This window comes from Macrosteles quadrilineatus, unplaced genomic scaffold (assembly GCF_028750875.1).
Source record: "Macrosteles quadrilineatus isolate MER2022 unplaced genomic scaffold, UCM_ALF_1.0 Scaffold_1__1_contigs__length_201487025, whole genome shotgun sequence".
Lineage (NCBI taxonomy): Eukaryota > Metazoa > Arthropoda > Insecta > Hemiptera > Cicadellidae > Macrosteles > Macrosteles quadrilineatus.
This window is the reverse complement of record NW_026542594.1, coordinates 124,544,675-124,568,296: the sequence shown is the minus strand read 5'-3', so window position 1 is coordinate 124,568,296 and position 23,622 is coordinate 124,544,675. Positions and strand designations below refer to the sequence as shown.

Below are 23,622 nucleotides of genomic sequence, written 5' to 3'. Positions count from 1 at the left end.
TTTTATAAATTATTTTATACTTTTTAGTGCGTTTAAAAACGTGTTATATTTAAAAAGTATTTTTATTTATAAATTATTAACATATTCGGACACTTTCTTGTATTCAGGGTGTGAACAAATACAATAGACCAATGTTTTTTAAATTTTTATCAAACATCTTAATTTTTATCTTTGAATCTATTTACAATGGAGTTTTTACTACTGATCCTCCGTCATTTTCTATTATTCTTATTCAAAATTTAATGTGGAACACGAAACGACATTGTCTAATCAAATCCATTTTCAGGTAATTGGAAAATAGCTGTATTAAGTTTGAAAACATAGTTATTTTTGAAAAACATAAAATAATTCTTTGGGAAGCTAATTTTTGGACTTGGAACCTTTTATATGCATCATTACACTGAATTTACTTTGTACTTAGGCCAAAAAAATTTTGTCACACTGATGACCAGCCACCCTGTATATCTATACTATCTATACTTCTATATCTATACTATTATATAAAAATCTAATGGTGTCTGTCTGTATGTGTGTTACTAATAGGTGCAAAAACTACTGAACCAACTGGGCTTAAATTTTACAAAAATATAGCTACCATACCAAGGACCATTATAGGACTATTCACATTTCGATACTGACCGCAGGCTTTGCCCCTTTGGCTTTAAAAGTTCTGAGGTGAACATTTTAAAAGTAAATATTGATTGGTCTCCATGGCTGCGGTGAGAACACTAACAATGTTTGTTTACATTTGCTTTGACATTTAAATGTAAACAAGAAGAACTGCTAAACTGCATATTTCACAATCTCAGACAGCTGATACAAATAAATTAAATATAATAATTTCCATAACTATGAAGTAGGTTTATTTTAATCCAACCTTTTATCATGGATTATTTATTCTAAAACTATGTCAATGATTATAGAAAAAAAACCTTCTATAAATGTTGCTGTATCAACTCCGGCTCTGCTTTGGATTTTTTAAAGCGTCTAAAGTTATGAAAATAATGTTATTGATATGTTTTCATGGAAACAGTATGAAAATTACAATGTATAGATGTTTTGTATGAATTTCGAGGCTAATTTAAATAAATTTGAACTGCTTAACATGACGTGTTACAGTAGATTAACTTAACATAACTTGCACATCACATTTTTTTTAGATGTAGATTTAGGTATATTTAGTTATTGGGTTTTGCGAAACCTATGCTTAAATTAAACTAAAGAATATCATCAATGACTAAATTGTACGTCGTTGATTTTTGTTTTCTAAAATCTGTTGTGTATGTGTAACTATATTTAATTATCAAATGGTAATACAAAATACTCTTATTTTATCTTGACATAGCTTTCAGTTCACATTTACTTTATTTAATACATTTATTATTTGTTTTGCTACACCACTGATTAAATTAAACCAAAGGAATATATCATAAAACTAAGCGGTACACACTGTTCTTTTGTTTCTAAAATCAATGAAATATCTGTTATTATGTTTACTTAATGGTAAGCGAGAAAATGTAAAGGCAATGGACGATGGAACTGATTAAAAGAACTGGTTTGTATATTAAGTTGTTTGTTGCTATTATTTTTGTAGAGTAGAATCAGAGATGCGATGAAACATATAGGCTACTGTATTTGCTATTACATTTTTTAGTCCTTGATGCTTTGATAATCATATTAGTTTTGTCTGCTGTCTTTAATGCTAAATTATTTGTTTAAATTTTTTTATAGTACCTATAGATATAGTTTCTTTAATATTTCAGAAGACTGTATTGATAAGGCACAGCAATATTTCTAGAGTTTATAACAGCTGACTTAGTTTTGCTAAAGATTTATTGTGTGTGAGTGAAGAAACTGAAGATGGAAGGATTTGTGATTAAATATAAAAAAGAGTGAAATAAATAAAAATTTTCATTTAAATTTAATAATTAGTATTTTTGGAGCTTCAAAATTGAAATTTAAAATGTCAATAATAAATTAAAAGATATGTAAGGGAGATGAAGGTAAATCATGTAACTTATGTCAAAGTTTTATTCGAAGATTTGGTCAGGTTTTCTCATATCAGCGTACACAAGATTTAAAATTAATCAAAACCAAAATGGTGGTATCCATTACTTACCACTAGATTTAAAAGTCATAACTTAAACGTTTCTATTAAGGCCATAAAAGTTGAATTTTGTTTCTAAAAGCGTTGGGTGATGTGTAACTATTATATGCAACATATGTAAAGATTAAAATTTTTCTATTTTGTGTCCTCTTCCCATTGCAAAGCACGGGTACAACAGCTAGTATATATATATATTTATATATATATATATATGTCCGTTAGCGCGATAACTTGAGCAAAAATGATTTTGATGAAATTTGATAGGAACGAGTAAACATACGTTTATTTGAACAAGTTCGCGAACCAGCATGATTGGACTATGGGAACGGGGGTTTATAGGGGGTTTTATGGGGTAAAAATTGGTTTTTCCCATTTTTGACTCTAAATACATAAAATTTCACAATTTCTTTCTAGACCATTTTGTAGAGCTTAAAAAAATAAATAATTTTGTATATTGAAGCGTTGTTCCATGCCTAACGGTTACGGAGATAATAAAAAAAACTTTAAATTTAAAATTTCCATATTATTCTTGTGGACAATAAATGAACTGTTGTAGTTTGCTTGTTTATGGATATATTTTATTCAAATTTGGCAATTCTGTTTATTTCATACTAAGCTATCAACATTTCAATGAAAATACACCTCAATTCCTTCCCTGTAGCAGCAAACCTAGGTACTAATTAAAGAGCGTAAAAATTGTATTTGTAGGCACAAAGATACAATTCATAGCATATCATAAATTTATTTGAAAACATGTAACTTGATCTTTGCACGGGTCACAGAAAATATATGAATCCTGATGTGTCAGCTTTTTCATCCTTTTTCTTGCGAAAACTACTCTTTTTGTCATCTTTTTGCTTACGTTTTAAAAATCAACTATAATTAAAATGAAAAATTTTAAAGTGATTACTTTAAATATATAATAACTAGCCACTATACCTGTGCCTTGCAACGGGGTCAAGATGCGGAAGAGACAATTTTGGTTCCTTGGAAATTATGGCAAGCAGCTTGAGAACGCTAAATAGAACAATTATTATGTTCCGTAGATCTGCTGTATGTAGATAGACTTTTATTATTTTACTATTAGTATTAACTGGCTACATAAACATAACTGTAAAAAATCCATCCATTCCTTGTATTACAGATTTTTGTTTCTGCTTGCTACAAATTAGCTGTTGTCATAAATAAAATAATAATAATAGTGCTGCACCCTGTTGGTAAACCACCATACCCGTGCTTCGCAAGAGGAAGAGAGTGCTTAAGAGAATTATTATCATTCCATAGATCTGCTGTATGTAGATAAACTTTTAGTAATCCACTAAAAGTATTAACTTAAAATATTAACTGGCTACTTTCGTTTCCCAGGCATTACTTTTTGGGAAATAAACCATACAAATACAATAAGTTTTTATAAACGGAAAAAAAGAAAGTCAATGTACCTATTACGCATTTAAAAAATAGAACACCTTATTCACACAATATCTTCTATGAGAAAAATATGAGTGACTTTGAAATTTCATTTATGTTTGATAAGAAATAAAGTCGCTAGGCGAAAACTTGTAATTTTTGTCACTACTTAAAACGTGTATTTCTTGATTACTAAGACCATTCTAAAACAAACTGTTGTATACTTTGATGTTTTGACCTGAGCACTGCTCGGGTGCAGCCATATGCTATTGGCTACGTTCGTCTACACCAGGGGTCTACAACCTTTTTTACTCATGGGCCACATTGAAAATTTTTAGAGGAAAGGCTGAACCATCAACATATCATTATTACACATTGTAGAAGGGTAGCCCCCCTCAAAATAACCCACAAAAGGTAGTTTTCTAATTAAGAGCTCATTGATGAAGTTATTACATTTCTTGAAGCCAGTGGGTCAAGGGATGGCTCCAAAACGGAAACTCTTCGAACGCCATGAGACTTGTGCCATATGATAAGGTTGCGCTCGCCAGGTGGTGCACCATCTACAGCTTTAAATATAGCTGCCACATCAGTTTGAACGGCATCGTTGAATCTTCTATGATCGTCGTTTCGGTCTCTCTTCATGAACATACAGATGTCAGTTTCTACGCCATCATTTTCGTCCCGACTTAATTCTGCCATAGTTTTGAATGACTGAACAAAAGGGTTTACATTTTCAAGATACGATGTCAACTCTCTCATCAAGGCTTCATCACACTTTTGGTTGGCAGGCATTCGCATTCGTTGCTGAATGGCAGTGTCAACATCGTAAATGTAAATTTGTGCATACTTAGCAGTTTGCCCAGGTGATGGTGCAAGAGTGCCGACGCGGTGATATAACGTATCGTGGATTTTGAAGTTGTAGACACCGTTTGTTAAGTATTCGTCTAGTTTAGCTTCAGAGCTGATCATGGCAAGAGCAGCGTTATAAGAGCGAATGTGTTTGAGGTAATTTTGTGATTTCTTGCGAATAGAAGCATTCGGATGATGAATGTTTTCGATTAGCTCTTGAATGAATTGTGACGGTATAAATGGTGGCAAAGATACTTTACCATTGTGGCAACACAGGGAAAAATTAGAAGCATTTCTGCCGGTCTTCTCCTTCTCAAAATGCCTCGCTGTACAGGCATCACAGGTCATTGATAGAGGTCCAATTGAGAAAGAAAAGTCATTTTGGGGCAGCATTAGGGCGCATTTGTAACCTAATAGTTGAGGTTGTCCAGGTTCATGTGTTGACTGTGATGAGTTAAGTCTGTTACGCGCCACTGTTCTGTAGCTGCGATCGTCATCACGATTACGCCTCCTGTCTATGTTTCGTTGTCGTCGCGTCGGAGGTATTTAAAAGAAAAAACAACAAATAAACAAATTATAGCTCCACAAAACAACGATAAATGGACAAATTTAGGTAACTATCATGTTAACACGATCCGTTACAAAACGACATCCGTAAAAAGACACAACATCCGTCATAGCGACACAAAACAACGAAAAATACACACATTTAAGATACAACCATACCAACACGATCCGTCTTGGGGGTTATGTTTACACAAACTCAAATTGTAAATAAACGTACTCAATGCGTTTTATTGAATTGAATAAATAACAGCAATTAAACTAAACAGCTGATCAAAATGTAAACAATTATATTCTCCATAAGGATAACATGGGAACTTTCAAAGCCACTGGGGCAGAGCCCAAGGGACTTTTTCAAAAATGTAAGGTCAGTTTGCAAATCTACGCGACACGCTCTTTCCAATGAGACGTCAATGGGTAAAATCGGTTAAAAAATGGCGGAGGAGTTCAACCGACAAACTTTCGTGTAGCGTATTAATTATATAGATACTACTGTGAATCCAAAATGTATTCTTTAAATCAAAGTTTTTTTTTTAACTAAGTTATAGACTATGGTAAGCAAAAAAAATTCATAAACATACGCTTATAAATTTAGTTACCCATCCTTCGTAATGAAATGACATATTTAATGTGTATAATGATAATTAAATGCCAGAAACTCAGTATCTAAATCCCGTAAACTGATGCCTAGCCGGCCAAACTCCTAGCGCCAATGCCGCACCAAGCGATTTTATGCCTATTTTTAATCGCTTAAAAATGATAGAAGCAAACTCCGTATCAAAAAAAGCTTCGAATAAAAAATCAAATTCATAAGTAAAATGACTCTTATTAATTACAAAATAATTAATAAATGCACGCATATTAACTCAACACAAAATCTAATTCATGAATGTTTACAAAACAAAAAACAATAGAAAAGCATATGATAGTAAAAGTAGGTATAAATGAATTATTAACAGTCTTAGAGAAGACATAACAGTCTCCCCCACTATTTTGAACTTGCAGTGTATTATTATGAAAGCACAAAGTCCTTGTATCGGCCCGGCATTTGCCTTTGTCGCCTTGATCTCTCTTGATTCTCAGGAATATGGCCATTGTTTGTCTCTGTTTCCTAAACTTCTGGAACCTCTGAATTGTTTTCTTTGGAAGTTGGCGGTTTTTCGGGAATTGATGGTCTTTCGGGAGTTGACGTTCCTCCGGGATTTGATGTTCTTACGGCAGTTGATGGTCTTTCAGGAGTTGACGGTCTTTCAGGATTATCTAATTGATTATAAGGAGTAGCAGCCGTAGTGTTTCTTTTGGTGCTGTGTTTAGAAGCCCGTGGAACATCAAATATGTGGATTGGTCCTGCCCTAACAACCTTTGGTTTTGGTATCAAAGTAGACCGCAATTGATCAATGTGTCGTTTTATAAGTCGGCCTGACGTATCAAGGGAAACTAGATAGTGTCGAGTTCCCAACTTTTTATTTACCTCTCCAAACTCCCAAACGTTCTTGTTGTTCATGAAGAGACGAACCTGAACTCTCTCCCCCTCATTGAATGAACGTGCAGAAGGAGCATTTCTAGTTGAGGCTTTTTGTATGTTAGGAAAAATTGCATCCATTCGTATTCTTAACTTCCTGTGGAGGTAAAGTTCAGCAGGTGATTTGCCACATGCTAGAGGAGTTGCTCGGTACCGCATTAAGATCTTCTGGACCTTTATTGCCATTGGTATGTTTTCCGAAGCTGTGGACTTCAGGCGGTTCTTCAATGTTTGAACAGAGCGTTCTGCTAAGCCGTTTGTTGCTGGGTGTCCTGGAGATATGAATTTCTGGAAAACGCCATGCAATTTGCAATAAGCTTGGAATGTATCACTTTGAAAAATTGAGGCGTTGTCAGATACCATAACATTCGGGTAGCCGTGTGTAGCAAAGATCTGTTCAAGTAGATGTATGGTATTGGAGCTGGATGGTGCATCTTTGATTACTTTTATCTCCGCCCATTTTGATCTAGCATCAATACACACGAGGAAGTTGAAGCCTTGAAACGGTCCTGCGTACTGTAGTCAATGTGTATTCTTTCCCAGTTCTCTTTTGGGATTTCCCACGGGTGGTTGGGAGCTTTGGGTGGATTTGACTGTGTTAGTGCACAATTTTCACATCCTTTCACAAGATGCTCAATGTCCTTGTCAATATTTGGCCAGTAAACATAGCGCCGTGCTAGCTGTTTCATTTTTGTGATTCCAAGATGACTTTTGTGAAGTTCATTTAGAATCTTGTTTCTAAGTAGTGATGGAATGTAAACTCTTTCTCCCCGGAAAATAATGTTTTCGACCAACGTAAAATCAGAATCAGTTGAATTGGTGAGTAGATCTTTCAAAATCTTAGAGAGAACTGGATCTTTGGCTGTCTCGTTCTTAATGATTTCAGCTGTGATTTCATGGCTTGAAATTTGAAAAATAACTTGGCTGCAGATTTGGTGTACCTCTTTTCCGATTTTCTTGTCTTTAGTAGAGTGAGTCTGTGTAAGAGGAGCTCTCGAAAGACAATCCACGTTTTTATTTTCCATGCCCTTTTTGAAAACCGTACTTTAATCTAAAACTTTGCCGCAGGAATTTTTTTCCGTACCAAAAAATAAAAAAGATCCTCGCATACTACATTTTTCATGTTTTTAGTTGTGTTAAAAACTATCTATCGTCAGTTTTTATTTGCCTAAATAAATTATAAAAAATATGTTTAGGTTAAAACAAACTATATAGGCTAGTAAGAAGCACTGTCTTCTCCAGAAATTAAAAAAAAATTTGAAATTTCTACGTTGGCAAATAAGTGAAGCAGGGCAGGTTGAGTGAAAGTATGTTTGTGTAAAAGACAGAGGTTCATTCGGCCCGTCCACCTCAGTATCCCACCAATTCGACTGGTGGGCACAGACCGTTTTTCCACCACACAGCGCGCTATCCAGTAGAGTATTATACATCGATGATTTAATCTGGATCTGGAGACTGGATTATGAAAATTGAAGAAGGAATTCATTTAGCTCACTTCTCTTCACCTAACCGAATGGCTTAGCTTAGGTTTGACCATGAAACCGTTATGTCCCATGAGGATAATAGAGTAGTGGCAGAAAAAAGGAATAAACAACAAATTGACACTATTCTAACCTAACCAAACTTCTCGTACAGTTTAAAATTTTGTTTATAAGTTGAAAAAGACATGTGAGGTTGTTAGGATGGATGTTGGACTCGTGACTGTATTAAGTGTTTTGAAGTTAGGTTACATTAGGAAGGTAAAGTTTAGGTTATAATGATCGAGTTGTTGATTTATATTATCTCCAGACTGTTTAAATGCACTTTGTAAAAAGTACTACAAACACAATAAATAATAATTTCAAAAATTCTGCACATTTTTGTAGTAGGCTACTTTTTACAAAGTGCATAAACAGTCTGGAGATAATATAAATCAACAACTCGATTCATTATAACCTAAACTTTACCTTCCTAATGTAACCTAACTTCAAAACACTTAATACAGTCACGAGTCCGCATAACAACCAACCTACCCACCTCACATGTCTAAATAAGAACTGAAGTAGTCCATAATCAACGCTCAGTTGAATTTATAAATGCCTCTACCTCTTCGTCCTCTTTATGTTTAAACTTACTCTTTGTCATATTAGGTTTCTTCTTCTTTCCTAGACGATCCTTTCGGTACTTTCCTGTTAAAGGGAACATTCATTATTATCGATGATTTTTTTCTCGATATATCGATATTTTTGTTTTCCGATCTATTACAAATTGACAACTGATCTTGTTTAGGCTAAAATAGACTATTATATGGATTAAGAAATGAAACTGTTCTAAGCTAACCTAACATAACCAACCAAACTTGTTGTAGGCCTACTATTTAAAAATACCTTTTGATATAAAAAAGACAAGGTAAACACGGAATTTTTAAATGTTACACAGCAAGTTTGGTTAGTTTTGTTAGGTTATTTTTTTTAAAAAGCTTCATTTTATCATTGTTTGTTGATACTGAACAATATTTACCGTAGTTGTCAGCTGATATGTTTCAATTTGTTAATATCGATATATCGAGAAAAAAATCATCGATAATAATGAATGTTCCCTTTAACAGGAAAGTACCATCCTTTCAATTTCAATCGATCATGTTTGTGTTGGTCAGTCAATTCACAGTAAAGTTATGGCGACAGAGACCAGCCGACAAGATGCATTACAGTAATAAACTTTAAAAAATCGTAGTTCATTCAGTTTTTGTGGCAGCAGAAAAATTTTTGCACCATTATTTTCAGGTAAAAATCATCCTTTCAATTTCAATCGTTCATGTTTGTGTTGGTCAGTCAATTCACAGTAAGTTAAAGTTATGGCGAAAAAGACCAGCCGACAAGAGGCATTACAGTAACAACCTTCAAAAAATCGTAGTAAATTCAGTTTTTGTGGCAGTAGAAACATTTTTGCACCATTATTTTCAGGTACCGGTAGGCCGGAAATTATTTAGATGGGGGTGACCAAGCGTTCTATAGTAAGTTATATATCATTGGAAACTAGATTTTTACTTGAAAATAATGGTGCAAAAATGTTTCTACTGCCACAAAAACAGAATTTACTACGATGTTTTGAATTTTATTACTGTAATGCCTCTTGTCGGCTGGTCTCTGTCGCCATAGCTTTACTGTGAATTGACTGACCAACAGACAAACATGAACAATTGAAAGGATCGTATAGGGAAGAAGAAGAAACCTAATATGACAAAGAGTAAGTTTATAAAGAGGACAAAGAGGTAGAGGCATTTATAAATTCAACTGAGCGTTGATTATGAACTACTTCAGTTCTTATTTAGACATGTGAGGTGGATAGGTTGGGGGTTATGCGGACTCGTGACTGTATTAAGTGTTTTGAAGTTAGGTTAGATTAGGAAGGTAAAGTTTAGGTTATAATGAATGGGGATAATATAAATCAACAACTCAATTCATTATAACCTAAACTTTAACTTCCCTAATCTAACCTACCTTCAAAGGACTTAAACAGTCACGAGTCCACATAACATCCAACCTACCAACCTCACGTCTTTTTCAACTTATAAACGAATTTTAAACTGTACGAGAAATTTGGTTAGGTTAGGTTAGGTTAGAATAGTGTCAATTTGTTGTTTATTCATTTTATTAAAACTGCCACTAAGTACACTATTATCCTCATGGGACATAACGGTACATGGTCAAAACCTAAGCTAAGCTATTCGGTTAAGTAAAGAGAAGAACTAAATGAATTCCTTCTTAAATTTTCATAATCCAGTCCACCAGATCAAGATTAAATATGTCCGAACTAGACGTGTTTATTAATGTTAAATTAATTTTGTAATCAAATAATACATTAGTTATAGCCTACTTCAATTAACATAATTAGGTACCTTTCTAAGTGTGGGTTGTGAGGGTAATATTTACATTAAAATGGCATATAAACAATCAATAAAATGTGAATTGTGCTATTAACTTAGATTTTACAGTGTAAACATTGTAAGTAGTGCAGATTCAATGTTCCTAATAAAACACTAAAAAAACTTCAAAAGATCGTAGTAAATTCAGTTTTTGTGACAGCAGAAAAATTTTTGCACCATTATTTTCAGGTAAAAATCTATAGTTTCTAATGATATATAACTTACTATAGAACGCTTGGTCACCCTCATCTAAATAATTACCGGTAGGCCTACTGTAAAAATCTAGTTTCCAATGATATATAACTTACTATAGAACGCTTGGTCACTTCATCTAAATAATTTCCCTAATGGTTTAAATTAAGTACCTATAAGAAGAAATTACTCAAGTTGATCATCAACCTAACCCAGACAGACCAGAAACCTGTAAAAGACTACAAAATTTTTGTTTAGACCTAGGCCTAGGAGAGTCCCTTGATAAAAAAAATCTAAGGTGACAAAGGTCACTGGAGGGAGCTCAAGACAAAGAAAATGTTTTCACTAGGCTAAGTTACTATGTATTTAATGGTATAAGGTCCTACCTGTTTCCTTGAGTTTTCTTTGTCTTTGGTCTTTTACTAAAGCTTCTGAGATCATCAGGGGGAAGAGTCGAGGCGTATCCATGTTCGGCTTCTGGAACGAAATAAAACAAATACGTACATTAAATCAGCTGATTAAGGTAGAAATGACAATAGGAGCCATGTTGACAACTACCTATTAACGTTAACATAAACAAAAGAATCTCACCTCTTTCTCGTCTTTCTAGGTACTCCGCGGCTTGTAACAACGCAGCGATGCTCATTGTTCACTATAATAAATTAAAATATACTAACAGCAGTTCAAACTACAATCGTTTTCACAAAACAAATCAAGAGATCTTGACTCGAGTCCACCGAACACAGTCCTGCATTTATTGATGTCAAAAGCTTAGTGAGCTTACACAGTGACGACTGCAGAGAGCGAGCTGATGATTGGACGAAACGCTGTAAACTGTCGGCAGTCTGGCCAATCAGATCACGATTTGAATCGCCTTAACTACCTGGGCAGTCACGTGAATCTCATGCCTTTAACGAAACAAAACATACAAACAGCTGTGACTGAACTGAACTGAACTGGGAATGGGCATGGGACGCGTAATGAATGATGACAGAGACAGAGATATCTACAGTACTATTTATTATGGTTTGGTTTTGTTTGGTATTGATACTTTCTACTTTTCGTGCAACTCAACAACAACAACAGTGTTGAAATCGAATGTGTCATAGTAGCCCAGTCAACGAAGCTCAAAATATGTCCCTCAGCGGGAAAAAATGGTGTAGTCCCGGATTTTTGCACAGATGTAGGGGATACCCTCCTGAACAACATACTAACAATCCTGACTGATGGGGTGTGAGCTATGGTGGGGAGGGGGGTGTAAATGCACAATTTTTCGGTTTTCTGTAAATATATCGAAAACAGTGCCCTCTAGCGGTAAAATGTACTTATACAAAAATGAAGAGCATTAAATTTCCAACAATAATGCTCATTACATCGAAACCATTCTGGTCTTAAATTGTGGGCAATTTAATGTAGTTTTAAAGTAATTATGGTTGTTTTAATAAAAAATAATGAGAAACTTATGCTTAAGGGTTAACGTTAGCCAAAAACTTAAAAAAGTTCAAAATTTGGTAATTTTATTTATTATTTGCTGTGCCATATCTTGAAAACTATTAGGCCAGTATTAACCATTTTGGTCTTAGATGATAGGTAATCTAATGTACTTTAAAAATGGTTATGGTAGTTTTCTATGAAAAAGTGATGCTTCAGGGTCAAAATCGGACAAACGTAAAAATAGTGCAAAATTCCGCCAATTTTTAAGGTTTTTGGAGGTGATCCGGGAGGTTGCCGAGGTCGAAAATTTGGATTTAGCATCTCGGTACTATTACAAACAACGTAAGAAACCTACTACCCCATATCATGCAAGGTAAAACGTGTTAGGTTACTGGGTTAAAAGACAAGTGTAATAACATTTTCTGCAAGTTTATTTTGGTTTTAATACAGCATAGGTATTACAGTATGTTATTATGGTTACCACTGTTTGGTCTCTCGGTTTCCAGTCCGGCCCGATTTCCTCTCCCCTCAATTTTTTCAACAGCTGTACTGCATAGACGAGTATTTAGCACATTTTTTATCAGTTTATATAACTTGATGTAGTATAAAACAATCACTTTACCACAATAATACTAGTTGCTCTGAATGTTTTTTTTTCTTATGACCCATGAATCTCGTTAAGTGTTGATTTTAGGAACACGATGTAATGAGCAATATTGTTGGAAATTTAATGCTCTTCATTTTTGTATATGTACATTTTACCGCTAGAGGGCACTGTTTTCGATATATTTACAGAAAACCGAAAAATTGTGCATTTACACCCCCCTCCCCCCCATAGCTCACACCCCATCAGTCAGGACTTTTAGTATGTTGTTCAGGAGGGTATCCCCTACAACTGTGCAAAAATCCGGGACTACACAATTTTTTTCCACTCATTCAGCTTCGTTGACTGGACTATAGGTGGAATGAGTAAATTGCTGTCAATAAAACCATAGATAAAACATACTCCATAAAACGAAACCATTCCTGTAGTAAGCTAGTACCATATACTATACAGCACTATAGTGTTGTTATATAGTGGTAGTTGGTAGTATACTAGTATACTATGCCATTTTCTTTTATGACATTAAAGGTGATTTTTTGGGGGTAAAGGGCTGGGACTACAAATTAGTGGTGTACCTTAGCTTTGCATAACTATCATTAGGACCCTTATTTTTAGATGGGAGGATGTGTAAATTGACCTGTCGACCTGTCAATATCTTTGGAATTATCCTACATCCGATTCAGTAGTATACACATAGTACTTAATTATTATTATTTATTTTTTTAACTCTACACAATGCCTGTAATAAATATCTGGGCATTTTCACCATTATCAAGCGCTCTACCATTGACTATATAACACTGTTGTATAGTCAATGGCTCTACCTCAGCTCGGATTTCTCAGTAGGCCTATGATGTTGCTATACCATTTTCTGATGTTGCTATACCAGTACGCCGATTTTCCTATACCATTGCACTGAACAGCACCAAGAAGAGCGCTTGCAAGCCTTTTGAATCTGGGTGATTGATTACATCGTTATCCTAAACTGTTCTAAACTGCAGATTCTTGTTTTTAAGAATCTACTGCAAGTATCCCGTGTTTTATTTTTTCTCTAACATTTATTTTTATGCATTAAAATGTATGATGAAAACGCATATTTGAACATTTTTACCAACCTTATTTAGCCTAACATTTTTTGGAAATATCAAAAATATCAAAGACATAGAATATATATTATTTCAAGAAAATATTACACTAAGATCTTTTAATTTGGTACCATTGGTGTTACAAACAGTAAGAACCAAGAACCAGCGCCCTTGCATCTGCGCTTTCTAAACGGGTGCAGCGAACACCCAAATACCCCCACCGCAGCAAACCTGCAGACTAAGCGAATTTCCATTTACCTGGCTGGTATTCCACTAAATTGTTCCCTTAATAACCCTAGGACTGGCAATATGACGATTTTCGCCATATGTCTGTGCTTCCAAAATGCCCATATGACAAAAATCGTCATAGTGTCAATTTCTTTTAAACAGCTTATAACTCATAAAAAATTATTCCAAACTCAAATAATTTGGATACCATTCGAAGATGAGATTCTAAACTTTCATTCTCATGTATAAACGAATCTTATAGCATTAACAGATCAATTTTATTGTCGTTACAATTTGAATAAAAATTTAGGCGCGAGACGATTTTGCGAGTTTGCTTGCGTTTGTTGCGTCAATTCGATACTCATGTCATTGACTATTGGATACTGTTGATGTTCAATAAATCATTGCGCCGATAATCTTGCATGAAACCGGTTATGGGTGGTACCAATATTAAGATTTGTTCTGGAGTCTATTTTCGTATCAAGAATCACGTGATTATAAATGTCGGACAATTTAGGAAATAACTTAATATTTAGAAATCAGCTGCCATTTGAAATTACGAAAATCGGCATTTAGGCAATGACCACGCAACGACAAATAAATCAACACGAATACTAGAAAATTGTATTTTTCTAGTATTCATGTAAATCAATAAAGGATTGTTAGCGTGATGTAATTTATATTGATCTGTAGCCAGTGTGTGAAAAAGTGAATTTCACTATGACTGTGATGTGAATTTGTGTGTACTTCATCACACACATTTTCACACAATTTTATACATTTTACACAATTTTCACACAATTTTTACACAAGTTGTGTAAATAAAACTTACCAGGAGAAACCCGTCGAAATCGACGGTTAGGGGCCTCTTCGTTTATATATGGGCGTGCGGCTTCATTAATCATTGGCAACAAATAATGCAAATAAATGACATAGCAAAGTGGCATTTCCAAAAAGAAAGAATACTGTAAATTGGCTGTTACGTAAATATTAATGTTAAAATGCATTGTTAATCAACTTATCGTATAAAGGATGATGTGGTCTAGTTTAAAAGGAATATGACCTTTCTGTCATTACAGTAGCTGATCAAATAGTATTTACTCATTGGGCCATTTTTTACAGCCAAAATGTCGTGTTATTTTCAAAAATGCTACCAACCCAGTGGGCCACGGTTCATAATATAGGCCACTGCAAATAGTTTGTCAAAGATAGGTACCGGTACCATTCTAGGCAAGGTTTCTTTCTGTGTTCGGATGTTATTAGACACGATAAGAGCTCATCAATTTTTAAATCAGTAAATAACATTGCAAATACTTCTTTTAGACAATTCAATAGCTCCCAATAAACGTGTGTTGTTTAAAATACAATTTAAGAATTAACAACTGTTTAATTCGAAAGTATTATCCACATGATGAAAATGTAAACAAATCTGTGGAGGGATCTTTAAATGCTTCTGGGGCAGAGCCCTCACGGGATTCACCCCGTGTTTCTTTTGGTAACTCATCTAGAGACCAAGACCTTTCTTTGGACACCTCTACCAAGTTTCTACGCCCATCAGTCGTTCTCTCAAATTAGTGGAGACAAAGTTTCCAATTAAATATTTAGATTTCCCCATGTTGGCTGTTACGTAAATATTAATGTTAAAATGCATTGTTAATCAACGTATCGTATAAAGGATGATGTGGTCTAGTTTAAAAGGAATATAACCTCCCTGTCATTACAGTAGCTGATCAAATAGTATTTACTCATTGGGCCATTTTTTACAGCCAAAATGTCGTGTTATTTTCAAAAATGCTACCAACCCAGTGGGCCACGGTCCGTAATATAGGCCACTGCAAATAATTTGTCAAAGATAGGTACCGGGTACCATTCTAGGCAAGGTTTCTTTCTTTGTTCGAATGTTATTAGACACGATAAGAGCTCATCAATTTTTAAATCTGTAAATAACATTGCAAATACTTCTTTTAGACAATTCAATAGCTCCCAATAAACGTGTGTTGTTTAAAATACAATTTAAGAATTAACAGCTGTTTAATTCGAAAGTATTATCCACATGATGAAAATCTAAACAAATCTTTGGAGGGATCTTTAAATGCTTCTGGGGCAGAGCCCTAACGGTATTCACCTCGTGTTTCTTTTGGTAACTCATCTAGAGACCAAGACCTTTCTTTGGCCACCTCTACCAAGTTTCTACGCCCAGTCGTTCTCTGAAATTAGTGGAGACAAAGTTTCCAATTAAATATTTAGATTTCTCCATGTTAATCTTATGGGAGAAAATCCAACTTTGATGGAAGATCCTGCCCAAACTGATAAAAATTTCAAAAAATTAAAAAGACTTTGCAAAACTACAGATCGGGGCCATTCTTTTGACACTTTAATTATCAAAATTGGTCCAAAAATGAGGGAGGAGTTCTGTTTACAAAAAATCGGCTTAGCGTATTATATATATAGAAGATAGATGTTATTGTGTAAATGATATGTTATTAAACAAAATCTCAAAACCAAGGAAAAAATCTCTGTTTTGAGATTCGATCAGCGGGTTATGAGACTAAAAAGTTTTAAAAATTAAGATTTTGGCAGTTCTGTTTTTAAACTGCTGACATTTTTGGCGTTATTATTATTGTTTATTAAACTGTTTACACGCCAGCTGGCAGCAATGGGGCAAACAGATAACCATTAACACTAATAGTCCAAGATTTTAGGGATAAAACTGCCATTCGACCTAACAAATTCGGACTAAGTGGAAGCTTTGCACAGTTGTTAAGTAGGCCTAAGCCTAAATAAATAAAATATCAACAGTCCCCATAAACCCCGGCTGTGCTTCAGCCGCCATCTTGGAAAATGGCGACCAATTTTCACTTTTTTGAGAATATTTCACAAACTATTGGTATTAGAGAATTTGTGTAGATACAAACAGTTAAAGAACGTCTAAAAATACATTTTTTTAATATTACAAGGTTTGCTCTATATCTCTAACGGTTCTTGAGATAAATAATAAAAGTTAGTATTAAATTTAAAATTCCCATGTTATTCTTATGGAGGAAAATAAAATGGTTGCAGTTTGCTTATTTATGGATATATTTTGATCAAACTTGGCAAATTTATTTATTTCATACTAAGCTAATGATATTTAACATAAATACACGCTTTATTACTCTCTCCATGGCAGTAAACCTAGTACTCGTTAAATTTAAAGTTACCGTATTTAAATAGGGAATCTATCTTACATTTTTAGGAAGAATTTTGGTAATGATCCAGTCAGGCCAATGGAAATTAATTTTTTGACATATTAACAATAGTTTTCCCTTATTAGTATACAGTTTAAAGTCCACTCACTATCTTTTCACTACTATGTAACTACTTACATGGTAGGCCTACTTATTACTCCCGGTATAATTATTTTGTCAGTGAATATTAGGAAATTCAACCTTAAAATCCGGACTAAATGCGGCTGAGGCACAGCCGGAATTTGTGGGGACTTTTGCCATTTTCATCAACTAGTCTTACTGTGCTTAACTGTACAAAATTTCAATTTAGTCCGGATTTTAAGGTTCAATTTCCTAATATTTACCGACAAAATAATTATACCGGGAGTAATAACGTACCATGTAAGTTTTGAGTAATTACATAGTAGTGACAAGATAGTAAGTGGGTTTTAAATCATAATACTAATAAGAAAAAATTATTGTTAATACCCAGATAGCAATTTTTTCCTGATTCAGTATTAAATCAAGGTTAAACTTTCAAAGATGCAAGCCTGAATTAATCTTAAAATATCAAGCCATCAAGCCTAATTCAGGGCTAATTCAAGGGTCCTACTGAACACTTGTGAAACCTGAATAAACCCTGAAAATTTTAGGTTGATTCAAGGTAAACGTTTCTGGCAGTAATGCATAATCAAGGCTGAATTGAGGTTGAATTAAGGTATAAGTATGTTTAAATTAAGGTAAAATCATGGTCAATTCAGGACTCATAACCTGAAAATTTAAGGTTAATTCAAGGTAAAGATTTTTGGCTGAAATCAAAATATATTGTTGAATTCGGGTTAAATAAAAGCATAATCATGATCAACTCAGTACATACAGTAACAAGTGATTGACTGACAAGGAATTTTACTTGACTTACGGTCTTAAAGTAGTCCAATATTTTAATGTCCTAGTGGATAGCCTAGCTGTTTTGTCTTTGTGAACTCAAGAACTTTAATGATGCCTACTAAGCGCGGGGACAGCTATCTATTAGGACATCAAAATATTGGTTGCTTTATGGCAGTAAGTTAAGCCTTAAAATATTAAACGCAAGGTACATTACCTTAAGCTTTAATCTACGCAGAAAACTTTGGGTGGATACATAATTTGACCTTATAATCTATATTATAATACAGTTACCACTCACTCACTCATTGATCACTATTCTTCAAAAACTACCATGCATATGTACTCAGAACTTGGTGGCATTGAGGTTTCACTTAACCTCCATAATAGGTTTCACTTAATATGTACAAGAAGTAGCTTTGAGAGATTCCATCAGGGCTCTGGCTCACTGGCTTTAAAATTACAATGTTAACATATTTTTCTTTTGACAGAACTTTCGTTTAATTGTATTAGCTACCAAACCGCTGTTAGGAAAATTCTAAGCAAAACCAATGCAAAACAACTGTTTGTAGCAAAGAAAATTTTTCAATTCTGTTGTGAAGCCCAAGGGGAGGGGCAGCTAGAAACCTATAAATGATGCTATAACACTTTATTTAAATGTTGTATAGGATAACTGAGCTAGGTTAAAAATAATAAGCCTATTCTGCCAAGCTTGTGAGTGAAGGGTGAGAGCATTTAATTTTTAATAAGGCCTCATCAAATTACACCAGACCCTGCTTTAGAAAAGACATCTCAGTGATCAACAAAAAGTTTAAAAGTTCAAAACAGTTCTTCAAACATAGCCAAAATATCACTATTTGTGGGGGTATAAATAAAATGTAGCAAGTGACATTGGTTATAGTAAATTTATTTTATGAAAATATAAAGTATAAAACAAACTTGAAAATTAGAACATGAGTTAAATTAAGTGACATTTTACTTATACATTATTTACTGTCGCATAACCTCAGCCTGATGTTCCTATTCTGTGCACCAATAACTCCTCTTTTCCTGCAACAAAAAAAAATCATAAAGTATCGACTAAGGGAGTATGTTTTATCTAATTTTTTTTTAATTTTTTCTGTACATGTAATCTGCTTGAGTTAAAAATTTCAGCATGGTTTTCCAGTTCACTAAGTAATTTTTAACTTGAATTGTTTTGACTGTGATTAAAGCTGAAACTGTGAGCAAACATTTATTAATATAGTTATTTGTGTGACAAAACGGCACGGAGACGGCTGGACACTAAGTCAAGTAAATAGGGGGCCCGGGATCGCTGAGCCCAGGGGCCCATGATGGCTCTCTCCGGCCCTGATTATCATTGACATTATCAATAGTCTAAAAAATTGGGGAGCGAGCAGGTCTAGTGGTTAGAGCGCGGTCATTCCGGTTCCTGGGGTCCAGGGTTCAAATCCCGCCAAATCACCAATGGATTTAAACTAAGTGATAATGCCGTAACCCCTAGGTCTAGCCTGAAGTAATGTGAAAAACAATCCCGGGCTCCAGCCTAGCGTACGGGGACAAAAAGTCTAAAAAATTGTTGAAACACACAGCGAAATGTAGGTACATGTCAGCTACAGAGCTGCAAATTGTGTCATTCTGTTCACAAATGATACCAGCAAGTGGCGAGGAGCCTTGCTGCAGCGTACTTAAGCGAATTATGGATTTATACGCAGAAACTGGCTCTTACTTGAAAAACCACCCTTGTATGTTCCTTATACTAATAAACCAAATTAACAAACCCGAGACTTGTTATTAGAATTCTAAAACCCGTTGTTGCAACAGTTTAAACGAGTAGGTAGTTTTATCGAATTGGCCAGGGTAGAGTACTCGTCTGTCCTACAGTTATTCTAAAAGTTAGGCAAAATTTGCAGTAACATTTTAACAAAGGCGAGGATGATATTGCTCTCCTCCTGGGCGTCTGCAGGATCTTTTGAGCGCTTCTAGAGCTCTGAACCTTAGATTAAATTAAAATAATTAATCAGTCAAAACCGTGAATCCTTCTCAGCACCCCGGGGAAGAAATTTGAGCGTGGCTGGTACTAGGGGTAGGCTGCTCAGTAAATACAATCTTATTCGCCCCTCATAATTTATGTCACATGCTTTTTACACTTTGGATCTTAGAAAAAATGTAAGTTAATGGGATATTTTAAGTAGTCTACCTATTGAGTTTTTCCATGCACGAAAACACTAAGAATGCTCTAGTTTTTAACCTTGGTGAACCCGTCATCGGCCACTGATGCCATGTCTTGTCATCACGGCCTGTGTCGAACTACAGGGAGTGTCGAACTATCGAGGTTCTACTGTAACAACAAAAGTAAACCTTATGAAATAAACAGTTCTATAACTAATATGCTCTACAAACCTTTTAGGTACTGGCCCTAAATTTGGCTTGTCACAGCCATGCACGGATGCAGTTTTTTTTTACTTTCAATTCAGTGGCTTCAGCCAACAGTCTCTTGGCTACAACTGAAACAGTTTAAGTGAAACGCCTCATAATAGATAACAAAAACAAAAGAATTTGTTATGCAAATCTATATAAAGCTCAAATACCACTGACTCATTCATTCACTCACTCATCACGAAATCTCAGAAACCATAAGACCTAGGAACCTGAATCTTGGCAGGCATCATCCTTTTGGGTAGTAGACGATCACTAAGAAAGGATTTTACCCTCCGACCTCTGGGCTCCGCCCCAGTGGCTCTGGAGTTTCCCATGTTAACCTTATGAGAAATGGAATTAATGAATCTTAACAGCTGTTTCAATTAAACAAGTTGGTTCTGTTCTATGATGTTTAATAGCATTAAAGTTACAAGGATTACCAACAGGGTGCAGCACTATTATTTCTTTTACATTTATGACAACAGCTAATTTGCAACCAAAAGGTGAGTGAGCGTAGCGAACGAACTTCAACCTGGAGGCGAGTTAGCGTAGCGAACGAGCTAACCTGAAGGCAAGTGAGCGCAGCGAACGAGCTCTAACCTAAAGGTGAGTGAGCGTAGCGAACGAGCTCCAATCTAAAGGTGAGTGAGCGTAGCGAACAAACTTCAACCAGGACGTGATTGAGCCATGCGAACGAGATCATCTTGAAAATTAAGAAGTTAAACGGGGCAAAGCCCGCGGGTTACAGCTAGTATTGGAAGAAAAATACAAAACAATCAGCTTTTAGAGAGAATATGCCATGTATTTGTATTTAACAAACTAGCTTTGACAATCTCACTTCTGTAGTAAAGTACAGAATAGACATAATTGGTCAGTGTGTGTTTTCAGGGGTGTACAGTGGGATTTACCAAATGAATCAAGTACAAAAAATTTAGTTTAGACTCGTTCAATGGTCTTGCCTCTCTGTTCAACCTGAAATTCTGGCTAAATTAAGCAAGATGGAAAAAGAAGTAAACCATAAGTCTGGCATTAATTTTTTTTTAAACAACTTTCTTCCAAGTGAATTTTTGTTTGACCAACAAACGAAAGTTTTAGTAAGTTTAACCTACTAACTTTCTTACTCTAAGGTTTTAATAATATTAAGTTATGATTTAGGCTATTAATATTTTTTGTTTTAAATTACAAATCATCAATAAAATTTAAAAACTATAGGCCTACAAATGGTAAGGTTTATTTAAAGCAGAAAATTTCAGAATTTTTCCAAAATTGTTAATACCGGTACCGTAAGTTAAATGCAGCACACAGACCAAGTTATTCATAATAATGTCTAAATTACAGTTCTAAATTCTGCAAATTTCGATGCAAAGCAAGATGGCAACTCATCTTGTAACGTTTGTTCAAACGGCAAGCCACTTGTTTTAAATCTGTGTTCGCTGAAGCTAATTAGTTAATTTGAAAAATAACACAGCAGCCTAGGTAACCTTGTTACAATAACTTTACAACTTACAGCATGGGCAATATACATCTTTAGTAACTTAAATAGGCACAAGTTACCAGGATATGATTTAAAGTTAACAGCTACATAAAACCAAAACGGCAGGTCTCCAGTCAAGTGACATTTTGTAGAAGGTTGTTTTAAATTAGTTCATTACGGTAGCCTACCTTTACTTAGTTTAATCAATGGGTATGGCGTACAAAACTTAAAATCTTTGAGAGATGCTAATCTTAACCCATCTAAACGTTTGCCGAAAAACCCTAGCATCAGGACATAGGACTAGGATAAGCCCTTAGACCTAGGCTACAGTACCAAGTCTATAACTTAAGACATAGGCCTAAGCTAAATTAAAATATTTTTCTATAGGCCTAGGTCTATTTATCCAATCCATCGAAAATCATTTCTTCATTCTTAAATGAAACTTCATAACTTCGGCCTATGATAACTTAAGACAATCTACGCTGATAAAAAACTGCATCATTAAGTTACATATTGGCTTGTGTGTTCATAATATTGTAGCCCACCGGATTTGGCAAAAATAAGTAACTAGGTCTTGAACAATTCCAGATACAATATTCCAACGGATCACAATACTTTCTAGGCCAACTATAAAACAATTCACCAGTTATGAGGCCTAGGGCAAGCACAGGCCTAGAATTATTCTGGATCCTAGTCCAAATTTGGCAGTTTATTGTTGTAAGATAATTTTCAGAGCATTTGTAACTTGAGGTTCTAATGTCAGTATGATTAGCATTCTAACACACATATCTTATCATAAGAATGGAAAAAATATTATGAATACAATGAAAAGATTAGCTGACTCACCTTTATGTTTCGTTGGCTCACAAGCACTTTTGTTGCAGTTAGTCTTCTAAAATCGAACACTATGGAATTAACTATGAACAAAGAAACTGAAAATTGACAAAAACTAACTTCAATATGAATACTTTATGTCTAAAAACTCTGATATAGTAATAACGCGAGAAACAAACGTCGCAAAAAGACAAACTGACAAGACACACAAAGACAAAAGACAAAGAGGTTAGGATTGTTTAGGGGTGGATCCTGGCGTCTGGCTGGCGTCGCTTGGTCGAACTGCATCATGGGAATTCGCGCTATTGTTTTGTTGACTCTGTTTCAGGGCGGAATCTATGAACTCAAAAAGGGCAGTATTTTGTTGTCCTTGAATCCAGCCACAATGTTCCTAATATTTGCAACCTTGAATTGTGAATGCAAATTGTAGGGAAAAGTTTACCTTGAATCAAGGGTCCTTGCTATCTGGGTATGATTTACAAATGAATATCCATTTGCCTGACTGGATTTTTAATAAAAATATGTCCTAAAAATGTAAGATATATTCCCTTTTTAAATAACTTTAAATTTGACGAGTACTAGGTTTACTGCTATAGGGATACTACTCTAGAATCAATAGCCTTGACCTTGTATCTTGTTTTTGTCGAAAAACCCCTTGGGGGGGTGTGTCAATTTATATTAATACTAAATGGAACTACTCTTTATTAGACTTAAGTGAGTACTGTGAAGAACTGCATGCAGAATTTACAGGTATAATCATCTCTAACTTGAATCTCATTGTTGTCACCATGTATCACTCGCCTAGTGGTAGTTTTGAACGCTTTTTTATCTACTTGACATGTGTGTCTAGTTTATTTAACTTCCCTGGGGTTAGATATTATAATCGGCACTGACCACAATGTGAAT

The 23,622-nt window shown here is 34.7% G+C and overlaps 1 protein-coding gene and 1 long non-coding RNA gene across 3 annotated transcripts in view; both read right to left on the bottom strand.

Moving 5' to 3' along the window:
• LOC128984358 (max dimerization protein 1-like) overlaps window positions 1-11,310 on the bottom strand; it is a 133,575-nt gene extending 122,265 nt beyond the window's left edge. For both annotated transcript variants that reach the window (XM_054403670.1, XM_054403676.1), the window contains exons 1-2: window positions 11,137-11,310; window positions 10,932-11,022 (exon numbers count right to left, since the gene is read on the bottom strand). In XM_054403670.1, coding sequence (XP_054259645.1) covers window positions 10,932-11,022; window positions 11,137-11,191 — 146 coding nt within the window. In that variant the 5' untranslated portion in view covers window positions 11,192-11,310. The remainder of the gene's footprint in view (window positions 1-10,931; window positions 11,023-11,136) is intronic.
• A 7,473-nt stretch (window positions 11,311-18,783) lies between these two features.
• On the bottom strand, window positions 18,784-22,814 carry LOC128982812 (uncharacterized). Its single transcript, XR_008489737.1, has 3 exons — window positions 22,729-22,814; window positions 20,188-20,328; window positions 18,784-19,037 (listed from the first exon to the last, which is right to left on the bottom strand). It is a non-coding gene; the product is annotated as an uncharacterized LOC128982812 (long non-coding RNA).
• Window positions 22,815-23,622: the final 808 nt, after the last annotated feature.